General features: G+C 37.7%; 1 protein-coding gene across 1 annotated transcript in view; it reads right to left on the reverse strand.

Moving 5' to 3' along the window:
• Positions 1-1,325: 1,325 nt before the first annotated feature.
• The window catches only part of SOCS5 (suppressor of cytokine signaling 5), a 33,739-nt gene continuing 21,664 nt past the window's right edge, over positions 1,326-13,400 (reverse strand). The window contains exons 2-3 of the mRNA XM_066316059.1: positions 11,525-11,616; positions 1,326-9,086 (exon numbers count right to left, since the gene is read on the reverse strand). Of these exons, the coding sequence (XP_066172156.1) occupies positions 7,458-9,074 (1,617 nt within the window). The 5' untranslated portion in view covers positions 9,075-9,086; positions 11,525-11,616 and the 3' untranslated portion in view covers positions 1,326-7,457. The remainder of the gene's footprint in view (positions 9,087-11,524; positions 11,617-13,400) is intronic.

A 13,400-nucleotide genomic window follows, 5' to 3' on the forward strand; every position in this document is an offset into this window, starting at 1 on the left:
GAAGTGGCAACACAAACCTTTCTTATGGATTCATTTGTCCAGGTCCTCTGTGTTTGGTGGCAGCAATGTGTCTTCAGCAATCTCTAATGTGCTTAGAGCTCCTACATTCGATCTAGGTAACCAAATAAATGCCTACTGGACACCCAGAAGCCCCAGAAAACCCCTACAGGAACGTATTCTCCTCTGCACAACTTGTGCTAGTGTAACAGACACATTCTTTACAGGCCCCCTCATACATTTATTCTACATACTGACACATTCTCTTCTAGATTCCTGCCAAGTTACAACACAACAGCTTTCTAAGAGACTCCTAAAATTCCCTTCCCTAGGAAAGTGGTGCAGAAGATAGTGATTTTAGGAACTTTAGCTTCAGAACACCTGGTGTTTTGAAACCGTTTTGAAATATTATTGTGTCTGTATTTTCCTTAGTTAAATATATAATTAGAGCTTAATATTTCAAACCCACCACTACAACAGGTAAATTGATTTCCATAACTTTCATTTCTTAATCAATTACAGATTTATTGCAGGTGAGTTTAAGACATGGAGACTTCTCCATGTACCAATGAAGCTAAAACTCTAAGGGCAATCTCTATATGAAACAGCTAAAAACACATGGTTTGTTTTCAGGGTTTCAGTTTTCTATTAGTTCACCAGTGATGAGATATAAATACTCCAATGGAGCCTAGACTAAATGTATTTTTAGGAGCAGTGGTCTAGAAAATATATAATTAACAAATTAAGAAGCCCGAAATAGTTCCGCAGAGCAGCCCACGACACTTCTTCAGCTTGTCACATGGCCGTTGCTGTGCCCAGCTATAACTGCTCACCAGCAGCACTTTGCTCCGTTTTCATATTTAGCCATAGGGTTTGCACGAATTTGCTTTCGGAGCAGCTCCCGTCAGGCACAGAGGAGAAACACTCTCAGTTTACAGGATGACATGTACTTCTGATCCTTAGTTTGTGCTCATGGGAGCTGTGCTCTAGAAGACATTTTATGTCATAAAAACATCCTTAGCCCACAGCTGGAGAGAAAAACACTTTAAGTGATTTAAGTGAAAACTCACTAAACTAATTGATGAATTTCATAGAGTGATAAAACTTCTGAAGACAAAAACTATCTGTGGATATCTTTGCTCAAGTATTTTAGATTAAACAGAAAGGACTCTAACAAACATGAGTTACTGATTACTTTAACTACTTATTGTTCTTGACATGTACAACTAAATATTGGTAAAACTATGCATTTACAGCATGGACTTAAAATAAACTCATTAAACCCGCAACTTTTTGCTCCCAAACAAATATCAAAAGAAAACAATATGGCAGTTTATACCCCGTTTATTAAGACAGAGCCATCTATCACTTAATACACTGGTTGGGTAGCCATAAATCACATTATTTTCTTACTCTATTAAGATGCAAGACAATTTGGCAACCAAACAACAAAGACAAATTAGGCAGGGTGGAAAAACATTTAAGCTGCAGTGAGTTAAAAAACATCTAAGCTGGGGAGACCTAAACCAGCACAGTTATACAAGGTGCTGGCATCGGGTGACGCTCGGCATGGCGTGCTTGCCAGCCAACTCCTCGAGTGCCCGGCGGGCCTGCCAGGCCCTTCAACTGGAATGTCAGAAAAGGTCCAGGGACCGTCTGGATGCCGCCTTTTTGGACATCTACCAAAGAGCGCACCACCAAAGCTACAGTTTCTGTGTAGGGATCGCATAGTTCTTGGTAAGAATGAAGGCTTCTGGTAAGAAAGTTTATAGTGCAATCTGAATTAATTTGTGCCCACAGTGTCATTATTCATTTTCCCAAAACAGTTTAAATATAATTGTGTAGGAATTTGATATCTCTGTAAAGATATTGCAAAGCAGTGCTTATACAGTTGGTGACTACATAGATTCAATTTTAATAAATACATCTCTTCAAGCTTTTGCAAAACTACAGGTAGGAAAGCAAGAAGTGACAAAGTGGCCAAGTGCTTCTGTATCTTCCAAACGCTATTAAAATTCTCAGGGCTCAAAGGAGTTCAGATGCCCTATCGCACAGGAAGCACACCCCGTGTTCAGTTTAACAGCTGCTCAGGGAAGAGCAAAACCTATTTCTGCTTCCTCTGCCTATGTGTCACCAAGTTACAGCTCCTGCTGAGAAGGCAGAGAGGTTGCTTTACTCCAGACAAGCAAGTTCAGATACGTTTCTGCTTGTCAGTGTAGCAGTGTGCTTAACATGGAAATTTGTAACATGAGCTGTATTGTGCAGAGTTACACACTTTTTTTCCTACTGAAGACAAAAAGGGGTCAAGCACCAGGAGCTTCAGCTCATAAATTCATTGTGTTGGCCCTAGGGAACCTCGCTGGTAACAGCTGTAGCCTTAATGCAAATTTACAAAGTGAACACTTACTCAGCTTGAAAAGCAACACGCAACAGTCACCCTGATAACAACAAATACAGTATCAGGTTAGCATCCTGTTGGTAGATAATTTCTGTCAATGGAATATTTCATAAAATCATAAATGGCAATGCTTCATTGAAATAACAGATTTAGTTTGCTTCTTGAAACAACTATTCTTAAATCAGTCTGGCAACATGCAAGCAAATTAAGTAAAAGCACCAGATTTCTTTCCAGTTTTTAAATGACTATAAGGTTTAAGTCATCACGAGATTGGGTTTTAGTTTTTTTCTTTTTTGAAGAGTCTTGATTTAAGATAGTGACAGGGGAAAACTTCTAAAAAGCATCTTCAAGAGATCCTTATCTCATTGCAAAACATTCACTTTATGTATCTTGACATAAAAAATCAAATCTTTTTCTTTTCAAAGCCCTCAACAGGAGCAATTTCAATGAAAATAAAAATAATACTTAAAATTCATACATTTAAAGTCAAGTACATTTAGCAGATACAACTCATGGTCAAGCTAAATGATTCTCTGTATATCAATACTGCAAAAAGAGCAATTAGCAGGGTTACACCACACTCCATAGGAATTAATACTTTAAAAGCCAACTGATTTCTATTTTTTAAAAAAACAGGTATGAAAAATCTCCCTTGGGCACAAGTCCAGAGATGACTGTTTAGGTAAGTGTGACGACAGCAGGAAAAACCACACCCATCAACTGGTCATAATACAGAAGTGCAGGTGAAGATACAAGTAAGATAATCCTTTTAACTGCAATGCATGCCATATGCAGACATAAAACAGAATTTTTAGAATTCCAATATATTAATGCTCACCATATCGGTGTACTTCAGTAGCTTCAATAAAGACCATGAATGTAAACATGCTTGAAGGCATCTTATTAACATATAAATATACATGTGCCAGATAGTTGCAGACTAAGGTTGGCACATATGCGCTCACTTCACAACAAAACTTTCAGAAAATGAGGCTCAAAAAGTGCTTTCATAAATTTAAGTGTGAGTTTTAAGTGTCTTAAATAGAGAAATGCTTTTTTAGAAAGAATTAACTAGAGATTCAGTTCATACTTTTCCATTAAATACTGTCTTTCAAGATGACTTAGAACAAAAATAACCACGATGCCTTCAGATTCATCTCTCTGGTACTCAGCAACTTCTGACAATGACAACTTCTGCCTTATATGCAATTCTGCAGAGAGAAAAGCTTTAAAACATTTTGGCTCGAACATGGAGACTGGAGCAAACAGGGTTTTTATCACAGAAATGCAGAATCTTTGCTTGTTTCTAACTACTGCAGAACCTTAAATAGGGAATTAAGGATTTGAGTGACATCTGTAGGGCTTGACTTCATATTGTCAAACACTACAGATAGACAAGACACATCTTTTCACAAGTCTCTGCTTCTGATTTAAGGACTATCATTTTTTAAGCAGCAAGTGTTCAAATGTGCATAAAATTTAAAAGTACATAAATGCAAAACATTAATTTGCAACTTACTTTTCTTCAGAAGTTCCATTCTGACCAGTAAATTATCTGGACAAGTGTCTATTTGCCTTACAAGTATTTTCATGAGCTATACATTTAAAACTGATAACCACCACAGACCTGATAAAACTGGTAAAAGATCCTAAGCTAACAGACCCTCCTGTATACTCAAAATATAGTATATTTTCCTTTGTCCAGTTCCACAGGGATATAAAATACTTTTGTAAGATTCCTCACAAAACCCTCCTATGGAGTAAGTAAGCCATTTCTACAGCTCCTTCTGCAGGAACAAGAATCACCTCAAAAGAACACTTGACAAGACTGAAGCTCCAAAACTCATCTGTCATGTAACCAAATTAGATTGGAATAATACAAGCATACCTTTTTACATTGAATCCTACTGTTAAATTTAAAAAAAGATAAATAAAGCTGTGGTTTGTGCACCTCTTTAAGACACATTTTTTAAGATTTTCTAAAAAATCAGAATGAGAAATAGAAATGAGAAATCAACTATTTGCATTCTCCACCTATTAGCATTTTAATGCCTTTAGAACCGAAAATGTATTCAGTAAGAAGTACACTGCAACTGGAATAGTCAACACTCAAGTCCACTAAAATTTAAAAAGTGATTCATTTTAGAATAGCCACACTAGCAAATTATTCTGTATATTTCAGTGAAGCAGAGCTTTAAAACAAGTTGTAAATAGGTAATTCCTTTTTTGTGTGTTTTAGGAGAGCAAATCTCTCCATAAAGATTATTTATACAAATGCAAGAGCAAACTTTCTGAGAGAAGGGTTTGGGGTTTTTATTTTTTTTTTCCCAAAGATTCCACCACATGATTAAAAAATTAGATGAATGTGTATTCCTGACCACATTGACAATGTCACAGCAAGTTCATGACAAGCAACTGCAACAGGTATAAATGAAAAACAGGCCCCTACACTGAGACAAAGCTTGGTTGCAAGCTGACTGTATGACACTAATATTGAAAGCAAGAATTTAAGTAAACTCATCTGGCATTCAGATCCAACTGAGGGAACAGTGAGAACGACACAGTGAAGGTACACTTAGGTGCAATTTCATGCTGGTGACTTTTTCCTTTTTTTATGCTTAGAGCAGATTTTAAACCAAGAGTTGCATATCCAATGACACACACACAATTCAAAACTTAAGAGACCATTAGCACAGTTGTACACAATTACATAAACTTAGTATTTACATATTCTAAACAAAGTTCATTTTAACAGTTGAAGTCTTTTAACACATGAAAGAAGATAATCTACTACAAAGAATGTGTAACGGGATCACAAACTTTCCACAAGCATATAAACACATGTTTTAAAGTGCTTTCTTGGGTGCTTCAGATTAACCCCTTGCAGTATGAGCTTTTATGTAGTGCTGTTCCAGTCATTACAAAATTATTATTTAAATCACTCCTCTTCAGGTGCATTGTGAGTTCAGGAATAATGACGACACCATTGATGTAAAAGTTTTAGGCTCTACCAACATAAATGTATACATTACTTAGGTTCAGATGAAGTTGTCAAATACTTTGGTTTATCATAGCTTGGGATAAATATTTGATAGAACAAAAATTGCACCTTTCCACTCTTGAATTTGTCTTTTTTAACTAAAAAAATAGCCCAAATATAAATTGACAGTATTCTTTGGTAAAAACAGGACATTTGGCCAGCTTGTGTTTACATCTATTTATTAAAATGGCCTAAAAGTGAACAAATGCCACTGTTGTACTGTCAATTTACAGGAATAAGCATTCCTCAGTGGGGAGTATCAAAATATTAACCTTAGCAGTTACCTATAGAACAAGCTGAAACACCTTCAGCAACCATTACAGGGGATCAGTAATGTTTTAGAACAGTTTTTTTTTGCTTAACACTTATTCCTTGCATTACAAAAACCTGTAAAATGCTCTATGCCTGCAGACAAGTCCATTACCTTGCAGCGACTACAGAAACGTTATTCAATGGTGTACACTGTCAAGTTGCTGTAACAAAAACCAGGAATATGGTGTGCCGACCAATTAATACTCAACTGCACAGTACTTGTGCATTACCTAGCCTAAATACTAAGAAAAGCCTATTAAAAATTCATTTAACTGCTACAAGTTACATGAATATATAAAAACAGAGCAGATATACAAGTATAACACTGAACATACTGTACTTTATTAGCACAAAAAGCCAGAACAAGGCACAGCAAGCAGAAAAGTACATCAATAGAAGGGTTAGTGTAGCATACAAGAATAATGTTTATTGTACTTGCAGCCAAAACGTTTCCTACCTCGCACAGGTCACTGCTGTAGAGAAGTAAGAAATAAAATACTGTAGCAGCTGGTAAAGAAACTAGGGAGCACTCAGAATTGGTACAAAACATTAAACAGGGGTCAGGGCATTCCAACAAAATTTTAGTGCAAAATATCTAAGACAGAACTACTTTAAGTTCCATCTCCAATTAAATAAGCAAACAGAAGTTAGAATTCTTGTTTCTAAGTAATTCGTTGAAACTATCATCAGTGCATATTACTTTAAAACATTTTTAAAAGCGCAGATGGAAAGATATTTACAAATAAAGTGTACCAGTACCTTTGAAACCTGACATTTGTTTCAGATATGTCAGATTTTGTACTCTGATTATAATAATTCAACCACTTGTCATGTTCTCCATAAAAATATCAGATGACTTTAAATAATTAAACATTTTTTTTCTTATCACTATTACCTTCCATTGTAAGTTACTAGCAGCCAGGCCACCAAAATCTGTTTTGGAAAAAACTCACCACCTTATGTTTCACAGCAATAATCTAATTCTGTGTCCTGCCACAGAAGCAGCAATTCACACTGGAAGGTATTTTTAACTGTCTGAGACAGTATTACTTTTGCTAACAATGCCACTTAAATCTCCAAGTGTTTGTAACAGAATTACAGTACTGAGCAGACATATTCAAGTCTTATTGATTAGGAAACCTTATATACTGTGAAAAGCATGATTCATCCATTAGCATCAAAGCACCATCAACTCTTAATGGACTGCTTCTAATGAACTGCTCTTCATTACAAGAAAATATTCACTAGTATTTGGAAACTTGTTTGTGAGCTGAGTTATTACTTTGAGTAAAGTTTTCAAGAAGAGAATTTTAAAAAAATACTTCAAATATTAGCAAAAATGCCCCTCCAATAAAGCCTTTCTTTAATAGCATTACATGAATGCCCCATGGGAAATGCCTCGTAGTTTCTTCATCCAATTACTACAGCTATAAAAGGGAAACAAAATATTTAGAAATTAGCAAAAATATTTTCATTAGGCCTTAATGAAAAACGTGCAGAATTGTGTCTGCTTATTGTTTCCAAGAGGCATCACAATTTAGTTTGATTAACAGCAGGCAGCATCTGACAGGATACTAACACTCAGCTTAAATAGGATATTGCAGAAAAGCTAGACGTCGTCGGTGTGCTTGCTGCAGTTAAACTGTAATACACAAAAAAAAAAAAAAAAAAAAAAAAAAGCATGTTCCAGAAGCTTATTTTGATTTCCATTTACTTTGTTTTTATAGGTTCCCGCTCCAGCCATCGCACCCTGACTTTTTGTTTATAGTGATACTCCTTTAGAAAGTCTTGCAACATTGAGGGTAGAGGAAGGTCATCAATTCCATCATACGTAGTGCACCTGCAGATTACTGCCCGGCAGATATACTGCAGACTAAAGGGGAAGGTCCTGTTCAGAGACACAGTAAGCAAAGGTTCAAAGAACATGCAAGAGCTGGGGTCTTTGTAGTGTTCCAGAAGCCCCGTGACAGTGGAGGAGTGGAACACACAGGGGTCATGGGCATCGAAGCTGAAGTTGTGGTTCCACTGCTCAATGCGTGCGTGCAGCGAGCGGTTGTAGCGGCGGAAGCTCACCGAGAAGAGGTAGTCCTCCTGCGCAGAATCCCTGAGCAAAAAAGTGCCTTCGGGTTTACCCTCCAGAAGCGCTTCTGCCTCGTAGCGGTCCATGACGCCCCAGTAACACGGGTTACCTGTGATCTGGAGCAAATCTGGCACGAGGCAGTGGATGTAATCGATCTGAGTGTGCACTTTCCAAGCCCCCTGCCTGCTGATATGGCCGTGGCTCTCTCCCGACATCTGACGCTGCTTCTGCCGGCGTGACTGCAGGCAGAGCGTCGTTGTGTCCTCTTCGGAGTCACAGTTGCCTGGAGGTGTTATGGTTTTGTCCCCGGTCAGCTCAGTCATACCAGGGGCTAACTTTGGTCCCAGTTTATACAATGGATTTACCTGTGCTGTAGCTTCAAAAGTGTGTATTTGGGCATTGGGAGGGGGGTCAACCCCTTCTTCAATACTAAGTCTACGTCTCTCTCTGAGCCGGTCTTCTTCATCTTCTGTGGAAACCAAGGAAGGATCAAATGTGTCAAAGAAAGTTGAATGAGGGCTCACAGGCGCTGTGTGTTGTTTAATCAGGTGCCACTTCTGGGCCAGATCTGAGCCTGCAGGGAAAGGGCATTTCTCAAGCATTAGTTCAGAGAGATGGATCTTTCTTTTGTTAGAAAACAGAGGTTTGGACTGTTTGCTGTAAGTTCTCATGGGAAAACACAGCCCAACAGTATCTTGGAGACGCTGTCGCAGAGAACGGCTACCTACTGTCCTGCTGGATACTGCATCCATGTCATGGACTGAGCTCACCCCGTACCTTCTCTCCCTCCTCTGCAAACCACTTCGCGTTCTACCAAACCTTTTTTCAGTATCCAAGGAGCTCTGTGTTTTGGTAGAGCAGGAGTGCTTCTTCTTCCCACCCCATGGAGCATGCCGAGAGTAAGAGTCCCTTCGAGCCAGCCTGGCTCCCGTGGTGACACACGAGTCATTCTCTTTCTCAATGCTTATTTCAACAATCTGAGGAATTTCTGTGACACAGTTTTGGTTCCGTCTTACTGAATTCTTTGAAGGACTTAAGCCTAATTGCAAAGCAATGTTTTCTCTCAAAGGGCTGCTGGGTTGTTGTTGTTGTTGAGTCAAGTCAGTTATCTGGATGGCTTTGTCTTTACCAGATGAGCAATTATTGGGGTTCACAACTATAGTCTCATTTTGGCTTCCACCCTCATGACTAAAGAGATTCTGGCACCTGTATTTGAAATTGTTCCACATCTTTCCCACTTTATCCATGGATTATGTTATCTAAATTCAAGAGGAGAAGAAATATTAAAAGAAAAATATAGTTTTAAAACATGAGGACACATCTTCAGTTATTAATTAAATTACAGACCCAAGATGACTATTATTAACTGAATGCAATACATTTTAAAAAGTGCCCTAGTCTTTGCAGGGTTATGTGGAAGCAAGATGCATCACACCATTTTGATATTTAGAAAAAAAAAATCCCTATTTTTGAATATTTTCTAAATGAATATTTAGAGAAATCACCATGAAGAAAGTGTTTAGGAAATTACAAACATTTCATTTACAAGTAGGCACTCCCTTTTTTCTGTAGGAGTGTAAGTAGGTCTGCATAGTTGTACTTGATGAATAGGAAATACACAGTCTTAAATTCTTCATTTTAGGAAGAATTTTAAAGTCATATGTTAGGTATGACTCCCTGTTAAGCTTCCAAAAAGCATCAGTAAAACAAATCCTGAATAAGAATAGCTCAAGGCACTCCAAATTAGGAGAGAAGTTAGTAAAATACAACAAGTGCACTGCAAATGTCCAGATACAACATGTAAAAGCAAAAGTTCCAGCTGCAGACCACATAAAGTCCAAGATATAGCTTTGCAAGATTAAAAGAACTAGCACAAAAATAGAAATTTAGGGGGAAAAAAAGCATTCATCATTATTAGATGAGACAATCACCAAAAGACAATTTTAGAATTATAAATTCTCTGATACATTAATATAAGCCATATGAAACAGCTGAAAAAAAAAACCCACCAACCAATGGTCTGGCTTTATTACTTAAGATACAAAAGAATGAAAGAGCCCAAGGAGCTTTTCTATCTTTAGTAAGAGCGCTTGAAAAGAAAGCGGCTCCACAGCAGAAACACGATGACAGTGAATCATGAAGATACAGTAAAAAGATAAAAACATTAGCAGTGTGTATTCTGAAACTACATCTTTAGAAACTGAGTTTGATAATTGGAACAAGACTGCCAAAATTACAGGACTGCCCTAGGACAGAGAGAAACAGGCTAATTCTGTACTAAAAAAAGTAGGCAATGCCAAGCTAAATTAGATCTAATTAAGTTCTGAGAGAAGTGCTAAACTTAAAAGACTAAAATACGTCATCTTATCTAATTTAACTCTTTATGGAAACTCTCTGTTCTGTGGAAACAGATTATTTTGCAGCAACACTCCTCTGTTGCTGCACTTGTTTTCTGTTCACAACTGGAGAGGAATCTGAAGCAGTGACTGAATGCATATAAAGTGGATGATAAACAAGTAGGCAGTGCTCTGGTGATCCAGCCTACAAGTCCTTACAACAGGAGCATGGTTGTAAGCCTGTAAGACTTTATAGCAGAATCCACTGAGATTGAGGAAAAGTCAGAGGCATATCTTACGTGAGAAACATGAAAAGGAATGAATGTATGCAACACCTGACTGTAATAGAACAATAAACAAAAGCTTTCTTTCTCACTTTGTCATCAGACGATCCAGCAAACCCAGTGATGCCACTGCACTAAATTAGACCTTGAGAACTGAGTGTGGATGAGGGAGCTGGGGGAAATCAGGCCTTCAGTCTCTGAAGGTTACTCGTACAAGTTACCTACAATGCAGTGCTAAGGACAACCTGCACAGCACCCACATGGTTATTAGGGAGGGAGACACTTGCAGAGCAATGTTACACATAGAAGATGCTACACAGTTCCATGTATACATAAAGACTGTAAGCAAATGAGCAAAGAATGTTTTCCTGATTAAAGTTTAAAAAAAATCCTAAAATTGTTTTTCATTCTGGAGTTACCTGGATCAAGCTGGGGAAATTCTAGGAGAAGTTAACTACTAAAGTCAGACCACATACAGATTTGCAGGAAGCATCCAACATGTATCATGTCATTGCAATGATCATAGCTGTTTGTGGTGTCTCAGAATATCCATGCTGACCATGAGGGAGCACATGTTTGCTGGCTGCCAGCCTGTCAACACAATATATATAATGTTGACTTCTACACTTTCGTCTCAAATTTTTAAGTTTTTTATTCTCTTCCTAGTCAGAGAGATGTTTAAAATTTGGGGGAAAAGAAAAGAATGAGATACTATATAAACTCCGTTCCCTTGGCTAGTCAGGCAGGAAAATTTACACATTTTCGTGACAATGAACTGGAATTACTTTTCTAACCAAACAATCATATGCTATTCAGTGGTGTCTTTTATTCTGAAATTGCTCTTTATTGCTCATTCTTTGCACTACTAGTCTAAAACATCTTAAACTGTTAGACAAGTGGAAAGTTCTCTACACGTGCCCAGAAAGCTCCAAGAACAAATAAAAATAAAACCCAACAAAACACTCCACCCACAACCTTCCCAGCACACTGGCTTGACAGACTGTACTTTTGAAAAGTTAAATTTAAAAGGTTAAGTACTTTTTGTCACATTCAAGAGAATGAAGATACCTTTCTTACCCAGAAAAGCAAATGAGCCACTGTGTCTTGTCTTGAGAATATACCTCAACATGAACTTCCTAGATTCCTTCTTCGACTTGTGGACATGATTACTACAAAGAGAAAAGCAGAAATTTTCTTAATAGCTAGAATATCTTTTTCATTTAGACATTTACTGTTAGTCACTGACATCAAAGGGATGTTTTACTATTTATTTCTGAAATGTGTCCATGGAACTACCTGCTCTTTATATATATTTTAATGCATATTAACATAAACAAAAAGCTTCACGTAACATGCTTTTTTAATACATTAACATTTGTCAAGCACAGCCAGGGGGAGCACTCTGAAGTAAAACTTTTGACAACCAAGAGCAAAGCCACAGTATCTGGATCACTGAAGTGCCAGGCACAATGGGCATAATCAAGCCTATGAAATGGTTTCCCCACATTTTGGTCTCAAGTCCAAAACTGTGGTTCCCAAGTTGTGGTTGGCAGTGCTGTCAGATCACCACATACTGTCTCTCCTCCTTGTTTCCAGCTGCTACATCACATCAAAAGGCAGCTAAAAATACACACTTTTCTAATATTACTTTTCCAGGTAAGCAACTGCTGTACTCTCCACAAGGATGTTACATGATTGTGAAGCAAGAGCAATATGAACCATGATTCTAAAAATGGGTAAGTGGAATACAAGACAACTTCTTTATTAAAAGAGTAGGTCAGCACTTCCCTAAAATAATCATCATTGTTTTTCAGAAATCCAAGAGGAGCAGAGGGATTTAATATGCTCACACCACTGACAGAAATCTAACAGTAACAGAACAGAGGAGAATAATTTGCTTCTCCATGCTAGATCCAAGCCCAGGAAAGCAGTAGGAGTTCACAGAAAACATTGGGAATTTATATTAAAGCTTTAAATACAGAATTAAAGCTTTACATACAGAACTGGAAGAAAAATATTGAAATGTGATGCACATGTATGTCAGTGAAAAGCTACAGGGTTGAACAATCACTAGGCAGATATCGAAAGTTAATATTCCTAGCTAGAAACTCCACAGCAATGGCAGAAAAGTCCAAGTATTACTAGTTTCCATTCCCCTCTGGAAGCACTAAAGTTGCTGAAACATTTTTGAAGCACTGTTGCTATTGAGATTCCATAAAAGTAACCTTTTCAGAGAGCAATGGAGTGACAAATTATTTATACCAGCAGAAGATCAAAGCACAAGTACAGCTCTTTTGCAACTGTAACATTTACCCTCATTTCTTTTGTTCTGCATTATGTTCCTAGCAAGCCTACAAACACAAGACAGTCAAACCTATTATAATTGTTCAGTGCAGGGCCTTAACAGAGCAAATGGTAAAGTTGCTAGAATAAGGGCTATCCGACTTTAAACACGGGCTCATTCAGCCCGCTGAAGTTCATCTTCATTCCAAATAAAACCAGCTGTGCTGTGTTACTGGGCACAGGTGGCAAAGGGGCTGCAAGGTAACCATTTTAACTCATGAAAAATAAAGAAACCCACATGGATGTTTATCCTGAATTGTCATGCATAATGGTACTAGCTTTATATTATCCCTATTCTTCTCAGTTCAGCTCAGAAACATGAACAGTCAATGCACCACCTATCACATCACCACTGCCAGCCAGCTGACACAGCCTGTTGGACAAACTGCCAGGTGGCTCCAGGAGGGAGTGGTTTCTTTGGGAACCAGCCTTCCCTAATGGAAAACAATTCCTTGACTTTGAGCAAATTGTCTCAGTTAAACATCCCAGACTCGTGTTAGAATAAAACTTGAGTCACTGGTAAAGTATTCAAAATTCAACCTAGCAATTTTAAATTAGTTAAAATCAATGTGCAACAGACGTGTGGTTTCACAGATTGCTTGTGGCAGCA

This window comes from Sylvia atricapilla, chromosome 3 (assembly GCF_009819655.1).
Source record: "Sylvia atricapilla isolate bSylAtr1 chromosome 3, bSylAtr1.pri, whole genome shotgun sequence".
Lineage (NCBI taxonomy): Eukaryota > Metazoa > Chordata > Aves > Passeriformes > Sylviidae > Sylvia > Sylvia atricapilla.